This window comes from Camelus dromedarius, chromosome 20 (assembly GCF_036321535.1).
Source record: "Camelus dromedarius isolate mCamDro1 chromosome 20, mCamDro1.pat, whole genome shotgun sequence".
In the NCBI taxonomy this organism is placed as follows: Eukaryota; Metazoa; Chordata; class Mammalia; order Artiodactyla; family Camelidae; genus Camelus; species Camelus dromedarius.
Genome location: NC_087455.1, coordinates 5,715,690 through 5,732,775, shown reverse-complemented (window position 1 = coordinate 5,732,775; position 17,086 = coordinate 5,715,690). Strand labels below are relative to the sequence as shown.

The window sequence follows — 17,086 nt, the reverse complement described above, 5'->3', positions numbered from 1 at the left end:
GCTGGATAGTAAAACGTCTGTGAATCAGAGTCACACTCTGAAATTATGTGATTCTGTACCCGTCCCTTGTAAGTGCGCTGTGCAATGAGGCCATCTCTCGGCAGGTGGGATCTGGGTCCGCCCTGGCCCGCAGGCCAGCATCTCACCCGCGCTCTCCTGCCAAGCTGAGCTCACTCCTCCATGTCCCGGCCCCAGTCAGGACCCAGTGCCCATTCTGGACCCAGTGCCCATTCTCACTCCCTTCCAGGGCTGTGAGGACTCTGTTCCTGGGCCAATACAGGGCATTTTTAGGCATATTGTAGAGCACAAATGGACAATTCTGATTTGTTTGGATTCAAGATGACTCTGAATGTCCAGTATTTTGGAAGGCAGTATTGGATAGCAACTAAGAATGAGGCCTCTAGAATCAGATCGCTTGGATTTAAATCTACCGGGTCCCCCAGCTTGCTGGCTGTGTGCCCTGGGCAGGCAGTTTAACCCTTCGGTTCCTCAATTGGGGTAATATGTGAAATACTATAAAAACATTACCTCCGAGGGCTGTAGTGAAGATTACACAGACACAGGTGAAGTGTTCACTACCTGGTAGGTAGTAGCATTCAGTTAATGTCGGCTGCTATTATTTTTATTAGTATTTTTACAGTTTGTATTTGTCAAGTGCTGTGGCAGTGCCATGCTAACCGCCGGGGGTGACGGTGAATAAGAGAGCAGCTGCCGCAGCCTACCTGACCCTGTGCCGTGGAACCAAGTGTACACCATGTGATCAAAGCGGTGCTCAAAAGTGTCCTCCCCGCACCCCAGGCACCCTCCTCACTCAGCTCAGTCGCCTTCAGAGCACTCCTTCACCGCCTGGCCAGTGCTGCGGGTACCATCCGTCCCTCCCTCCTGGAGCGCAGACTGCGTGTCAGCAGCAGCTGTCTGCTCACTGTTGTGCCCCCGTACCCCGTAACGGTGACTGACACACAGGAGGTATTTAGTAAGAGATAAATGGATGCCAAAAGTGCTGTGGGAGCACTGGTGGGAAGACAAGGAAAACTACAGAGATGATACTTTTACGTTGGGCCTTGAAGGGTGAGTAGGAGTTTGCCAGCTGTCCACAAGGTGGAGACGGCACTGCAGGCAGAAGAGCAGAGGCTTAGAGCCTGAGTCTGGTGTGTGAGTGAGAGGCTGACTTTTGTCTGTTGTCACATCAGGTGCTCTTGTGGCCAGTTCGCGTGGAGATTATAGGAATTCATTTTCTGTTTGGTTGCTTACTCAGTTTTCAACACCATGTTGTCATCTAAACCCTTGCTTTCCTTATTGTAGGAAATTTTTGTTTTTTTTATATAAGATTTTATTTGGTAGCTTCATCTTTCTGGGTAAAGTTAATTTCTAGAATATTAGCTGTTCCTTAATGATATAATCAAGCACAGATAGGAGTAAATAACGTTGGTAAAGATAATGATGGTACCATGATGGCATTTGCAAATCACTTTACAAGTGCTCTTACCAAAGATTTGCACTCGTTACCTCACTGAAGCCTCTTAACAGCACCGTGAGGTGCAGGCCTGATTAGCATCCCTGATTTCCGTGTTTTCTTTTTCACTTGCCTAGTCCTTCAAAATGTGTCCTTTTGTTATTACCAAAGGCCTTGGCTTTGGAGTGCCGCATGGTGTCTTTGCTTGGCTTGTGCTGGAGTAGAGCAGTCCTGGCCCCGGGCCTGGCCCCAGGTGAAGAGCAGTGTGTCTAAGAAGCCTGGTCCGTGTGGCCCGCCGGGTTTCCCCCTAGCTTTCCAGTGGCGGGGACACTCATGGCTCCGGGCCCTCCTGGGCTCCTTGCCGCACGCTGACCTCGTGTCTGAGAAGCAGAGCAGGTGAAGAGCTCAGTGAGACTGGTTGGTGAGCCCAAGGGCCCCTCCAGGACCATCTCTAGTCCTTTATTCTCTCTGAAGGCGACATCCCTCCCTCGGAATGTACACTTTATGAGGGCAGGGTCTTCGTATTACTCACTCCTGACACCAAACAGTCAAAACCTGCCCCGCACATAGAAGGTGCTCACTGAACATTTTGGGTGAATGAACATTAAACATGTGGTAGCCTCCTTTTGTCTGCCAGACGTCCGTTCTGTCCCAGGCCCTATCTGAGCTCCTGTTTGTGGGTGAAGGGGGGATGGGGGAAGTGTCGCCTCCTCCCAGGAATTAGAGGTTTCTTAGTAGTGAGGGCGGATGTTGTCTCTGTTTGCTAAGTGACAGGACCAAGGCTCAGGTTAAATAACTCGACTCGGGGTAAGTGGCCGGTAAGTGGCAGAAACATATTCAGACCCAGGTAGGTCCCTCCAAAGCAACTGAATGATTTTCTCAGCTCCGCTAGAAAGGGATGGTAGTGGTTGTGTGCACGTCATCTCTGCATATTTAGATATGTGTGTTTTGCCTCCCAGATGTTTCCAGTACATGAGCACAATTTGAATAATAACAGTGATGCTTACCTGTGTAGCAAAACCCATTCTTACATGGTGTCTACTCACTGCAAGTTGCTGTGCTTAATTGTGATTGAAATTGATTTGCAGAAATACTGTTATCGGATCTGATCAAATACGAATCATACTGCACAGAAATACTTGTTTTCAGAAGCGTCTCTGGTGAAAGACAAGCAGTCTGATTCTTCTCCTTTGTTTTCTTTTCCTAGAAGAGGGTAGTGTGGGCTCATCTATTCGAACAAAATGATTTTTCTCTTCTGGTTGGTATTTTGACCTTGCACCTTTAGATCTCTGTAAAACAGATTTGCTTTTTATATTCTTTTATGTTTCTTTTTAATTTTTCTAAACATTTTAAAGTACTTAAATGTTTTCACATAGTGTCTGAGTATATGTACCATTTGACATCATTAATTGGCAGTGGCTAATATGTTTAACATTTAAGGTCCAGCAGGGCCTGTGATGTGTCTCTTTCTGCTCATTGTTGATTTCCTAGCACATAGAGGGATTCAGATGTTTGTGGAATAAGTGAATTTGTTAAGTACTTTTGTATCAGACACTATGCTGGAGCTGGATGAGGAGAGGAGAGGAATAAAGATGCTGACTGTGCCTTCAGGATGTACCCAGGCAGGAGGAAGACATGAAGTGGTTCCGTCCTGTTGGAGGCGCGGCCCCAGTGCTGGAAGGGCGCCTGGAGAGTGTGACTCTGGGGGCGTTTGGAAGGAGTCTTGACGGGAATGGTACGTTCCAGGTTGAATTTACAGCTCAAGTGGGATTGAAGGAGCAGAGGGGGAACGGATGACAGCATATTCCAAGCCATGGAGCCCAAGGGACCATGGGAGATTCTGGGATGGTGAGGAGTCCTGGGTGGATGGTCGTCGTGTGGAAGGGAGAGGCTGAGAGAAGAGTCAGCTTGTCTTAACTCCACTGAGGGTCTTTACAGCTCGGTGAGTGTGGATGTTGTCCTGAAAATAATTAGAGGAATCTTTAAGAATCTTTACTGTTAGGCTCAAAGGATTGTTTTAGCACTGTTGGACCTTGTCACACAGCAGTGCTGAACGAATTGTGTGTTTTTAAAAATTAGTGTTAAAAAGTTCAATTTGAATGTATCTTATTGTTTGCAGAAGTTGTTACTGTGTGTGCACATGCACAGGTGTGTGTATGTCTGCTGTCAGTCTTCAGGAAAATCAATACATGTGTTTCTATATACAGTACATAAGTGTATGAAAATAGGATAGTTTTATATATAAAGTTGTGTGTTTGTATAGTTATATATATATCTGATTTTAATTTGTGCATTTATTGATACGAATCATGCTTTGCTTAGGGGAGATTATTACCATGTTGATCTCAGGAACAGGAATGAGGGGGAAGAGAATTTTTAGATCTTTTAATTGTTATTGCCAAATTACTGAAAAATCAGCTTTATTAGGTATACACAGTGGCTTGTAAGAGGGGTCATGTTTCTGTCAGTTACTGAGCTGTTGAAATACCCTTCTTACTTTGAATAGATCCTCAGCCTACAGAGGTAGGAAGTTTGAAGACTCACTCCAAATTCAGCTTAGTAGTCAAAACACTTTTAAAAAGGATTAAATTATTCCTTGCCTGTACTGTTATTTGTATTCAGCATCCATAGGTTAGAGAAAGTTAGGGACAGCAAGGGTCAGCCTCCTGCCCGGCGTCTTTCGGGAGCATGGTGCCATCCTCAGCTCCTGGGCGGGGTGAGAAGTGGAGCAGGATGCGGAAACAGGACTGTGGATCTTCACAGAGCAATTCCATGGTTGGCAGGAAGTCGGGCTACCGCCAAGCATAGAAGGAGCCCGTGTCCAGCTGAGGCTGCTGGCAGCACCGCGCTTTCAGGACAGTGGGCCGTGTAACGTGCGTGGTCGGAGGGCGTGTCTTGATTACGACTGCAGACTCAGCGGTGAGTAATTGCCCCTCGTAGTTGATGCTGAAGAAGCATTTTCTGAGAGGAAGCTGGTGAGTGTTTGTGCCCAGCTAATCCTGGGTCCACAACCAGCAATGCTGATGAGCAGCTGTGAATTAGATACGTTGCTTTCCTGAGTGTTCCCTATTGTTCTGAAAATCGCAGGAGATGGCCTGTTGTAAGGCCCAATAAATTGCCTGCAGACTGTGGTCGCCCAGTTAGTGCACAGAAGCGGCCGTTGCGATGATGGTTCATATTTAGGTTTATTGTTGTCACATTACAGCTAGTAATACACAGTGAGAGGGCTTCTTGTTTTCTTTACTGATTCTCTCCAGCCCCTCCGCCCCAAGTCCTTTACCAAGTCTGCCTCCCTTACTGGACAGTAACTCCCAAGAGGTCAGGGCTGATTTTTTGTTTCTCCACCACTGTCTCGCTCACGGTGCAGGGCAGATGGCAGGATTCAGTCCATTTAGTGACCAGTGGACAAGCTGAGTATCTGTCTTAGTGCCCCGTTCTTTTGACATCTTTTCTTTCCTGGCTCTGGGCCAGCGCTGCTCTGTCTGTGCAGCTTGGGCTCCGTATCCAAGGCCTCAGCTGTAGTTGGGTTCTCCTCCACGTCACTGCCCTGTTTAAAGGCTCTGCTTCCTGTGGTTTTCCTAGCCCCGCAGGCCAGGCGTGCTCCTTGGGGTCTCTGCATGTTTATGACAGTTCTTTTCCAACTGTGCCCCTTTCTAGTTACATGACCTTGAGCAAAATGAGGTTGACAAAAGTTTTATTGTAAGGATTAATTTTTTTTTAATTATAGCCATTTGTGTTGCAGATGCAGAAACACTTTAATGTTTCCTAGTTACAGAGCCTTATCACAGCCCTAATCCCTCCAGTTGCACCAGAAGTCACCCCACGTGTCTGGGAAGGACTGGGGTTCTTACTTGGGAAGGAGAAGCCATGGGGGTCTGTACCTATACATGAAGGGCAGGTGCCTTATAAACCGAGGCCTGTGACTGTTTTGATGACCCCTCCAGCTCTGAAAAAGGGCATGTCTACCCTGTGTCCCCTGCTTTTGACGTATGTTGTCTAGAATTTGGGTTTGTAGCTTTTTTTACCATAAGAAATCGATTATGCTTTGTTAAGTGCGGTGTTCTGGTTCAGGAAATGTTCCTTGGAGGAAAAGGCCTGCCCTTCCTCTCTCCACACCTACATGGATGTCTGATCCTTTGAAACCTGTGACCTCACACAGATTACTTCCCTGCTCTGTTCTGGGCTTCTGCCTCCTCACCTTTAAAATTTGCTCACCCCTAGAGAAAGGGAAACTGGAAAAATATGAGTGAGACTTCTCAGTTTGGAAACTGTAACACAAAAAGTATTATCATTGCCATCATTGTCACTGTTAGAGTTATTGAAACACAGGTGTGGGAGTTGATATTTTTTATATAATTAGGTTTGAGAAGATTAATAATATGAACGAGTGACTGATACAAGGCATTGTGTAGTCAGGTGGTAAGAGGAAAGTCAAGGCGTTGACTGAGGGTACATTACTGACAGAAGGGACTGTCACCAGAGGTTGAAGTTCTGATGGAGAATGGTTCTTTATTTTTTTATTGGACTTTTTAAAAAACAACTTCTTTGCTTAACACCTTTAGGTTTAAACACAGATCAGTAAAATAGGCAATGACAATAATAGCATTGGAAACAAGTGCCATCTGACGTTTGACTTCACGGAGCTAATGTTTATTTAATGTGTCTTATATGCCACTTGATACGTGTCGTTATTTTGAATGACGTTTTAGAACTAAATAAACCATTTTTAACATTTTATCATTTCTCAGAGGACGGAATGTGTATCGTAGCACCGTTTTCAGAGTTTGGGAGCGTCGGCGGGGGACAGGGAGGATGAGTTTAGTGGGCACGTGGCTGCTTGTGTTGACCAGGACATCCAGGCGAGGGAGGCCAGTAGGCGCTGCAGCCCGGCGCACACAGACGGGAGGGAGCCTCTCTCTTTTACACTCTCTCTAGCAGTGGACCCTCATCTGAAAGTGGGGTGCCAGGGCTTACCCCTTTGTGGGCGGTGTGAGGGTTGAATGGGATAATCGGTGTGAAGCGTCTTAGGCACAGGACGTACTCAGCTCAGCTGGCTGCTGAGCTGTTGATGAAAGGGGTCTGACCCAGTGAAGATGGTGTGGGGCCGCCAGCACTCTAGCGGCGGATAAAGCTGTGACAGTAGACGGAATCCAGAGCAAACCCCATAGGCCCACACAAGAAGGCAAACGTTTGCCCACAAAATCTGTAAATATAACTGAAGTAGAGTCCACTGAGGGAAGAAACAGAATGCAGGGGAAATTTGCATGGACAGTGTCTTGTCATTTTCTTGTCAATTAAGAAAGAATTGTTTAAAATAAGAACCTTTTTTTTTTTTTTCACTAGGAGCCTGGTTGGTAGCTTGTATGGGAGGTAATTCTGTTGACCAGTATGGAAAAGTCCATGTTTTAGAACCTTGTGTGTGTTTCTGATGTGTTCAGGGTTCACAAATGTCAACGTATGATAATAATTTGTGACATTAAAAAAAGGAAGAGAGCTTGGGAATGTTCATCTGTTCACTTATCTTATGCTTATTGTCCTCATACTAACCTTGTCCTTGGGCCGGGTGTGACGTAGGGAGCAGCGGGAGCCAGACGGGACTTCTGCTCAGGTGGAACGGGAACTGCAGGGGAAGATGGGCAACATAAAGGCAAACGCAGAGGGGGTGCCCGCTGACGCCAAGTCCGCTGAGGGTGGCGGGCGTTGTCGGCAGCGGCAGCGGGAGGGAGGCTCTGAGGAGGACCGTACAAAAGCTGGCGGGGAGGAGGAGACTGCCTGGTGAGAGCTGGGGCGTCGCCCAATGTGAGTTTTCATCTTGACAACAGGAAGACTAGGACTAGCTACCTGGGAGCAGCTACAAAGTCTGCGTTGTTTTTGGCCTTTTGTGGTTTTTGAAAACAGAATCTAACAATCTCTGATGTCGCCTGCTCTTAGCTGCAGTTACTTGCTCTGAGGAAGGGGTGGTTACGTGACTGGAGACCACCCCAAACGTGCAAACTGGTGTTTTAGAAAGAAGGTTTTGAATGATTATTGCCTTCCTCACTGAGGATGGAACTAGAAATTGTAGTGGGAACAAACTTCGGTGGGAACTGTGAAGGCTTGTTTACATGTCTGCCAAGGACTAGGTATAGAAGGCAGTGGTTACTAACCATTTTGCCACCAAACCTTAATTTTATCTAATCCCACATCGCATTCCCATTACTTTGAAAAACTGCAAACTAACAAATTGAGTTTCTTAAATAATAATACTAACAGATCCACTTATTGAGGACCTACTACGTGCCAGACCCAGTGGTCAGCATTTTACAAATAATTTAATTTTTCCCACAGTGCTGCCAGGTAGGTACCTACGGTCAGAGAAGTTTAATTGCTCAAGGTCTTACACACGGTTTTGGATTCTGTCTCCTGATTCTAAAACCACACTTTCTCTGTTATAAAAGACATTCATAATGCATTAGAGCGGCCCACCAGTTTCACCTAAAAATGTTTTTGTTGGAGCCGTAGGAATTGTTAATGCTGTTGAATGTCTCTCTCTGAGTGTGCTCCTCTTTACTATTCTTTGTGACAAAGAGAAGCCTGTGTACAGCCCTTCTTCGGGACGCCATGTTAGCAAACAGCCGTCTCAAGGGAAAACACTTGTGTGCTTGTTCGAGTTGTTAGCTGAACCAGCCACTTTTTTCATAAAGATCTATTTTTTCTTGAAAGATTGATATTGACATATTGATAAAGATTATTCAGGTGTGGGTATTTTGCAGACTTTTTCTCAAAAATGAAATAAGTTCGCCTTTACTTCAGGTTAAGTAGCTATATTTGTTGTCAGTGATAAGATTTGAGCTTTCAAATGAATTCGAGCTATTGAAATTCTAACCACATGCTTCGCTGTTTCCTAATACTTAAAGACTGATGAGTGCAGTGATATAAACAAATACGCTTTTTAAATATTGTAAAATGAAAGTATTTGCAATTCGAAGACTGCACAGAAAGCCAGTATTTTTCAAATGATCATGTATGTTGTTACAAAGTCATGCAGGAATAAAAGATTCATTTCAAGTGTAAGATAGGCCAGTGGATTTTAATTAACAGAATATAAGTTCATTGATACAATTTCAATTCCATATTGCAACTCACCTGGAAAAGGTTAGTGTTTGTTGCGTTTTGGTGTCCAAAGAATATCCACAGTTACCTGAGAAGCCTGTTAAAACACACCTCCTTTTCCCCCGTCTGTCTGTCTGTAAGGAGTTTTTTCATATACTTCAGTCACAACATTTTGTAATAGATAAAACTTAGAAGCAAATAAGAGAATTCAGCTGTCATTTTTTAACGATAGTCATTAAATAAATGTGCGGAAGTAAAAGTGCCACTCTACTCAGATTTTTTTCCTTTTTGAAAATGTGGTAATTTTTATGAAAATATGTTTTTATGTTAAAATGTAATGGTTTGTTTTGTTGTTTTTAAATTAATAAATGTTTTTAAGTTTCTCAATTTTAATTTAAATTATTGTAAATATTGATAAATTATAACACTTAAACAAAAAGCTCTCTGGGGTTCTTAACATTTTGTGTGAGTCTAAGTGGAAGGGATCCTAAGACTGAAAAGATGGAAAACTCTAGGGCTTGTGAGACTGTGGTTCACATCTACGATAATGCTTTATACATTTGCAGGCAAAAGTAGAAAACTTTGTCCCATGAATAAATTAAATTTCTTGACCAATAGCTAGTAACACACTGTGTGATGTTCTGGTTGTCTATTTAGTAACTGCTTATTCTATAAACTATTGTTCTAATGTAATAAAGTAGGCTGTTTTAAAAATTCTTTTGTACATTTAAGATTTTGATAACAGGAAAAAATCACACTGATTTTTAAGGATATATTTTATTGTCTGCTGTATACTTTCCTCACCCACAATCACCAGTTTATGATTATTTGAAAAAACAAATAGATTGACAGCCAGATAAATAAGCCTCAAGACTAGAAGCAGCGAATGGAATGCTGATAACCATTTGCCAAAAGCCAGGGATTTCTGTGATGCAGTAAGAGGATGTAATGGGTGTGGGAGCACTTCGAGTCATAGGTAGTGCTGAATAAATATATGGAATTATTAGCACTAGACTTGTGGATTGTAACTTATAAAGTAATTTGCTCCTTTTTATATTTTTTCACTTGATTTTGTATATCTTAAAGCAAAATCCATTTTTCATTTACTTTCTGACAGTGATTAAAACACTTGCGTATCTGTTGAACTAATCCACTTAGAAAAGCTCTAGGTATGGAGAAAGTTAAGCAGCAAAGAAAACAGAAAGTGGAAAGGAAATATTCAGGTCTTGGATTACAAATTCACAGTGGAGAATGTGACACTATTGCTGTAGCCAGAAACGTGGACCTTTTATCAGATGTGGGCACAATACCTATTACTTTCACTTACTAGCTTGAAAGGCAAGAAGAGACTCCCCTGTGTTTGTCTACCTCCCTTGGAGATTGAGACAGTATATTTAAAAGTGCCCAAAATATGTTTGTCTGAGGTTCGGTAGGCTCTCAATACATGCTGAGTCCTGTCTCCTTCTCTCCTTTAACTGTACCCAGTGTGGGCTATGGCTGAACAGACATTTAATTTACAAAACAAACAAAAGCAAAAACAACACTGACTGAACTCTTGAGCCTTTTCTTTTTTTGTAATATTTTCTTTCTTAGAATTCAGAGTTTTTGAACATACTCAGCTGGTGACTCATGAGCATACATGAAGGTGTGATGCCTTGGCATTCGGACGTTTGGAAGTCCACATGAAATATCAGTCATAATTCTTGTGGTTATTGGTTCTTGTTTCAGGCAAAGTTTTTTTCTTTTAACATTTTATATGTATGACTTGTAAAATATCGCTTCTGGAAGAATCAAGTGTAGCTATTGAGCAGGAAACTTAAAAGGTATCAAAGATTTAAGAGATCTGAATGCATTTGGAGGAAATAGGAATGAATTCAACAGATTTAAGCTAGAAGTAGATTAGAGGAAAAGAAATAGGACGTCATACATTTGTATCCATCCTCCAGTAAGATTTTTTTCTGTTTGACTAGTTGTCCAAACTTGTAGCTTATTAATCCTTTTATTCCGTCCTGTAGAAAAGTTGTAATGTAGTGATTTTTTTGTTCTTTGATAGATACATAACAGAATTTTCCTTAACACCTTATTTTTCAGTCCCAGAGTAGAATGACCCTGTATTTATAAGAAGGCATTTTGTGGATACTACTGTGTAGTAATTCTCACTTTTTCCGGTCCTCAGCCCATGGCCTTAGATTTATATTAATGTATAATATTTGAGTTTCTTCACTGAAATTCGTAACAGCACATCTTGTATTTTTTGCATGAATTATTGGAGATTTTTAATTCGCTTCACTCTTCTGATGCAGGTGTTAAAGGGCCTGTAGAGGGTCTCAAAAACCACTTTTTACTTAAAAGCTTTTTCACAGCAAAGGAAACCATAAGCAAAATGAAAAGATAGCCTACGGACTGGGAGAAAATATTTGCAAACGATACTATTGACAAGGGATTGATTTCCAGAATATACAAATAGCTCATCAGAAAAACCCCAAACAACCCAATCAAAAAATGGACAGAAGACCTAAATAGACATTTCTCCAGAGGAGACCTACAGATGGCCAGGAGGAGGCACACGGAAGGATGCTCAGCATCACTGGTTATTAGAGAAATGCACATCAGAACTATAAAGAGGTGTCTCCTCATGCCAGTCGGAATGGCCATAATCAAAAAGTCTATAAATACTAAGTGCTGAAGAGAGTGTGGAGAAAGGGGGCCCTCCTACACTGCTGAGGAGAGAGCAGTGCAGCCACCATAGAGAACAGCATGGAGGTTCCTTAGAAAACTAAAAATAGTTACCATATGATCCAGCAATCCCACTCCTGGGCATATATCTAGAGAAACTCTAGTTTGAACAGATACATCACCCCACTGTTCATAGCAGTGCTATTTACAATAGCCAAGACATGGAAACAGCCTAAATGTCTGCCGACAGATGAATGGATAAAGAAAAAGTGGTATATTTACACAATGGAGTATTACTCAGCCATAAAAAGAATGAAATAATGCCATTTGCAGCAACGCAGATGGGCCAAGAGATTATCGTATTAAGTGAAGTAAGTCAGACAGATATCTTATCAGTTATATGTAGAATCTAAAAAAAATGATATAAACTTATTTACAAAACAGAAAGAGACTCATAGACATAGAAAACAAAGTTATGTTTACCAAAGAGGAAAGGGTGTGGGGAAAGATAAATTAGGAGTTTGGGATTAGGAGATATATACTATTACATGTAAAATAGATCAACAACAAGGACCTATCGTATAGCACAGGGAAGTATATTCAATATTTTGTAATAGCCTATAATGGAAAAGAATCTGAAAAAGTATATATATGTACACATATGTACACGTATATATAACTGAATCATTTTGCTGTACACCTGAAACTAACACAACATCGTAAATTAACTATACTTCAATTTTAAAAAGGTTAAACCCCCCTTGCTTTTTCTTTATCGCATTCGTTGATCCTCTGCAGCCTTTATGTGGCATCCTTGTCTATTAAAGTAGTTTAACCTTAGCACAAATAGCTGTGGCCACTAAAGCATCACTTACAGCAGAGCAGCCATCGGGCATTGCTGTGCGATGCAGTTTCTCTTTCTGAACCACGACTCTGGCTCTTCCTGCCCCTGCCCCACATCAGGCCTCCTGAGGCTTCCAGTCCTGTCGTAAAGGAACTGCTGCCCAGTCTGTGTCCCATCTCCCTACCTTCTCAGCGGTGTCACCAGATATTCTCCGCCTTTGAACCTGGCGTGCCTGTGTCTGCTGCTCTGTGTTTTGTGCTGTTGCCGTGGGTCTGCCTGCAGTCTGGCTCAGGCTGCTCCCCCTGCCTAGGGTTCCCTGTCACGTAATCCGGCCTGTTCTTTTAGGCTCAGCTGAAATACCACTTATTCTGAAACCCCTGGATCTTTTGACCTAGAAGCGTTTACTACCCCTGTAAATTTTGTAGTACTTCAACTGTACTTAAAATGTAAACTTGGCTTTGTGAGTATCCACATGTAGTTTTTCCTAAAGTGTGTATTTCTTGAGAATAGGGTCAGTATCATTAAGAAGTCCCCAATGTCTCCTGAGCCCTGGGTCGTCTGCCTCCTGAGTCCGCGTGTGCTTGTCACCCACCCAGCTGCTGCTCAGAGCCCTTAGGTACTTGTTAGGGAGTGTGGACAGCATGTCGCAGGCACTCGGTAACAGCTGCTGAATGAAGAAAAAGCACCTGCACTTGATGGCAGCTCTTTCTGGTGGTCACAGGCCTTTCCCCTTCCTTTTTAGTGTTTAGCTGTACTCCAGATCTGTGCTCTGGTAACTTCTAGCCACTTGAGGCTATTTAAATTTAAATGTTAATTAATTCATTCATTAAAATGAAATAAAACTAAACATTGAGTTCTTCAGCCGTACTCGCTGCACCTCAGGTGCTCAGTGGCCACGTGTGGCTGGAGACCACTTTGTCGGACATTTCCACCATCCCGGACAGTTCCCTTAGCACAGCGCTGGTCCAGTGGGCAGCTTTGACTCCTGTCTGGGTGATCCCTGCGCACGTGCGGTAGGACTGTGTGATGAACTCCAGCACAGGGATAACCTGGTAGACAGACAGCGTCCTATGGGAATATGCCAGTGCGCACTGTCATGAAACACTTTCCAATTCGGTATTTCCTTGTTAGGTCATCCCAGCCGTTTTCTGCAGATACTGTGCAAATGCAGGAGTCTGTGAACTGCCCTGGAGACACTTCCCTGTACTTAGCACAGCACCCTCACCACCCTGCGGCAGATACGCATCCCCAGAAACTGAGTGTAGAGAGTTAGCCACACCGCGAGAGGCAGAGGGGAAGCCTAGCCTCGTAGCCCTCTTGCAGTCTCAGTTGGACATGTTGCCTGTAATGAGCGGAGCTTCTGCACCTTACCTCTCCTGCTTGGATGTATGCGCCTGCGCAGTAATTGCCTTGGGGCCCTGGCTGCAGCCCCACTGATACCTGAGTAGCTCTTTCCGGTCGTGGATGTCTTCTTCCCCAGTGGTCTCGTTTAACTTCCACCTCAAGTGAGTAAGGCAGGAGGCGATCCTCATTTGGCAGGCAATGAAACTGAGTTTCGGAGAGGATAAGTAACTCACCCAAATAAACATAAGCAAGGATGGATAAACAAATAAACATGTTAGGACGGAACCTCCAGCCTCACATTCAGAGCCTCCTAGTTTCACAGCACCCAGACCCTTCCCAGCTGGGGCACTACCACAGCTGGCCCTTTCCTCATCACAGGACACTCTGGAGAACTCTGACCTCTTTCAATGATCTTTGTCTTTATTTCTAACTACATTAATGCTTAAATTGTTCATTTTTTATTAACCTTCTCTTCTTACATGGCTCTGCTTGGATTAATATACAGAAATCTGGAGTTGCAGGAGGGTAGAGTTTGTTATGCACACGGCATGGCGCATGGATATGTCATTCATCCGCACTGCTCTGGAAACCCGATCAGTGGGTTGATAGTCAAGGGCCCTCTGATTTGCTCATTTTCCCCAGTGTCATAGTGTAAGTAAGTGTTGGTCTGCGATTTGAACCCCATGTTTTTATTAGTTTTTATTACTTCAAGTCTCACTAAATTAAGCTCTCCTTCTCGTATGATCATTAATTTACACTCTCAATGCAGGTGTCGAGAAGCTAGACAGTTGTGCTTGTCTGGAGACTGTGGGTTAGCGTGCTGTTCTGGGAGGGCCATAGGCAAGAACAGGTGACAGAACAACTCGATTAAGCATTCACTTAGGGCTATTTTTGAATTTTCCTCTAAGCAACTTAATTTTACATTCATTTTATGCTCATGTTTTGGCTTCATTTGTCCCCAAGCTTGAGATCGTGGAAATTAAAGGACTTGGCTGGTTGTAGCATTTGTATGTGATACCTGCAATGTAGTCCCTTTGTCAGAGGCATAATTAACAATATGATTTGTACGTCTTCTGCCTTCTGGTATTCACAACACAGTCTGTAAACTTAATTAGTTCTTGGAATAGCAAATGTTTCAAAGATGATAAACACTTTCCCTCTGAATAATGTGTTGAATGGTTATATATTCATAGAAATTTACTCTCTGCTACTCAAATTAGGATGCTGATAGGTATGCTTCTCAAGGTAAACATCACCTGCAGTTGCATATTCCCAGATTACACTGTCTTCCTGTGCTTTTCATGGGGGAAATCAGGAATGGAGCTCAGATAATTCAGCCTCCATGATATTCATTATGGTTCCATTGTATGGAGAACAGCTATGCTAATGTCATTATATAGATGCTGTTTTTCCAAAAGCTGATGGTGATCGTTATGATGTATACTGGAGGTGGAATGGGGAATCACGCCCACCCCCACCGCAGTACTCGTTACCCCTGCTATTGAACTAGAGGAACCAGAGGAACTAGAGGAAGGGGCTGGATGCCATTAGGTCAGTGGCTTCCAATCCCACAAACTTGGGTTCCCCCCATTTTTCACACCCGTAGAAAGGAGGGCTCAAGATGGCTCAGTGACTTGCCAGAGGTTCTCTTGCGGTCCAGCCCGGGCTGCCCCTCCGACACCCATGTCCTCCCTACCACTTTACTGCCTCGTTTGTGATTAGTTGGGTCCCTCGAGGGCCCTCCAGAAGGCCCAGCATGGTGCCTGGCACATCAAGCTGAGACTTCCCGCCTGTTGATTCCAGGGACTTCCTCTGCATCTCCAGGAATTTACCGAGGTGGTGTGTCCATCAGGGTCTAGTCAGGTAAACAAGCACACCGGGTGTTTTAACAGAAGATTTAAGATGAAGAGTCGGTTGGAGAGGTGCCAGATGACTGAAAAGCAAATGAAGGATACTGAAGTGACGCCGAAATAGTCACACAAGCTCTGCCAGGAGCCGCACCTTTAGGGCTGGAGGAACAGAGGTAGCCGTGGGGCTGGACCAAGACCCCTTCGGTCTGGTTGCTTAGGAGCTTGGAAGGGAGCTCACAGGGCAGCACTCAGGCTCTGAGGAGAGGGTCTTGGCTTGCTGAGGGGGGGTGCAAAGAATATGGTTCCGGGGATATGGGGGCAATCACTGTCATTGCCAGAATTTAGAAGCACTGTTTTTGGTACACTGCTAGGAACTGTGACAAAATGGAGGAGATGGTCCCCCTACCCACCTCGTCCCCTGCCCTGGCAGAGGGGACACGGGGCTTGCAGCGTCCCTGGCTGGCGTTCTTGCACAAGGTGTGGGTGGGTGTGTATGGAGCTGAGAGAGAATAGCTTAGTAACGGGCATGGACTGTTTGTTTACGAAAATGAAAGCTAGATGACTTGCTTTTCACTTATTTAATTCAAACTTTGGATATTCTTAAAAGTTCATCAAGCTTTACTGTGCCTCTCCATGAAGGAGATCATCATTCACTCTCATGCGCTCAAATATTTTTTGAATTCATGTTATAATCATGGTACAGAACTAAGTACTGGGCATGTGATGATTAATAACACAGTTTTATGTGTGTAAAAGCTAGTCGATGAGACATGGCAAGGACATATGTAATCTCAGGGTCGAAAGGAACCTTCAAGTTCAACTTGCCATCAGATGATTGTAACATTCCAGCCTGTACTGGTCAGGCCTCTATAGATGAACTTAAAATCTCTCTAAGGTAGCTAGTTCCATCTTTGGAAAATACTATTTTTAGGATCTTTATCTCTAAAATTTGAGCGGTAGCTCCTTTCTCTGTTATTTCTACCTTTTGGTTTTAATTTGATGCCACTGGCCTTCTTACTGACCAAATCTAATCTCTTTTATATGACATACAGAAATATTTGTATATAGTTAATGATTCTCTCCTGAATCATTTCTCCTTTTGGATAAGCATTTTCCATTATTTCAGTTGGTTTTCCTAGACAGTGCTTTTCAACTTCTTCCTGTTGTTTTTCTCCTTTAGAGAGCCTTTTTAGACACTTTTTTCTCTAGTCATCCTCCTCCTCTTGCCCCCTTCCCCAGTGAAATAGTGGTACTTTACATACACTGTATGTCTGATTATGTACTGTGGCCCTGTGGTGAGCTGGTAACCACTGGTGCTGTAAAAATTGGTGAATTCTCAGAAGTGGTCCCAAGGAACAGGTCTCTGGAATCCTGGCCATGTTATTAGTCTTCATGTTCTCGTTACTCGTTCGTAGAACAGATCAACACATTATCCCACCTCTGTGTTTAAGAAAAGAGGATAGAGGACAGTCAGACGTCAACCAACCTGAGATACTTACTGTTAGTTTTAGTCTGTGTTTATCTTTTGATTCTGTCTCTTTCGCCCAGGTAGGCCACGCAGTGCAGTTCTGCAAAGGTAAAAGCTGTCTGTATATTCAGCCTTAAAATAGATGAGTCAGTTGTCAGTAGATTTGACAAGTGGAACCCACTAGCGGACATACTTGCATAACCAGATACTTCATGGTTGAAGGACAGAATGAAAACAAAGGGATGCTATTGACTGGCTTTAGCGTATTTTCCTGTGAGATCCTAGATGATTTTAATGTACAGCTTGGTCTAGAATGTGAAGATCTATACCTAACTTGACAAAAAGAAAACCCCAGTGGG

General features: G+C 43.5%; 1 protein-coding gene and 1 long non-coding RNA gene across 6 annotated transcripts in view; one reads left to right on the top strand and one right to left on the bottom strand.

The window, feature by feature from the left end:
- The window catches only part of KHDRBS3 (KH RNA binding domain containing, signal transduction associated 3), a 139,023-nt gene that overhangs the window by 22,224 nt on the left and 99,713 nt on the right, over window positions 1–17,086 (top strand). The window contains exon 1 of one of the 5 annotated variants that reach the window (XM_064476815.1): window positions 2,250–2,271. The exons of 2 other annotated variants lie outside the window; for them this stretch is intronic. Coding sequence is in view for 1 of the 3 variants with exons in the window: in XM_064476813.1 (XP_064332883.1) it covers window positions 3,089–3,188 (100 nt within the window). In the remaining 2 variants the exon portion in view is untranslated. Of the gene's footprint in view, window positions 1–2,249; window positions 2,272–2,888; window positions 3,189–3,254; window positions 3,396–17,086 lie in introns of those variants that run through there. 2 more of the 5 variants (XM_064476813.1, XM_064476816.1) reach the window with 2 other exon arrangements.
- LOC135318710 (uncharacterized) lies at window positions 4,643–12,342 on the bottom strand. The gene is made up of 3 exons (XR_010377007.1): window positions 12,250–12,342; window positions 7,001–7,073; window positions 4,643–5,119 (listed from the first exon to the last, which is right to left on the bottom strand). It is a non-coding gene; the product is annotated as an uncharacterized LOC135318710 (long non-coding RNA).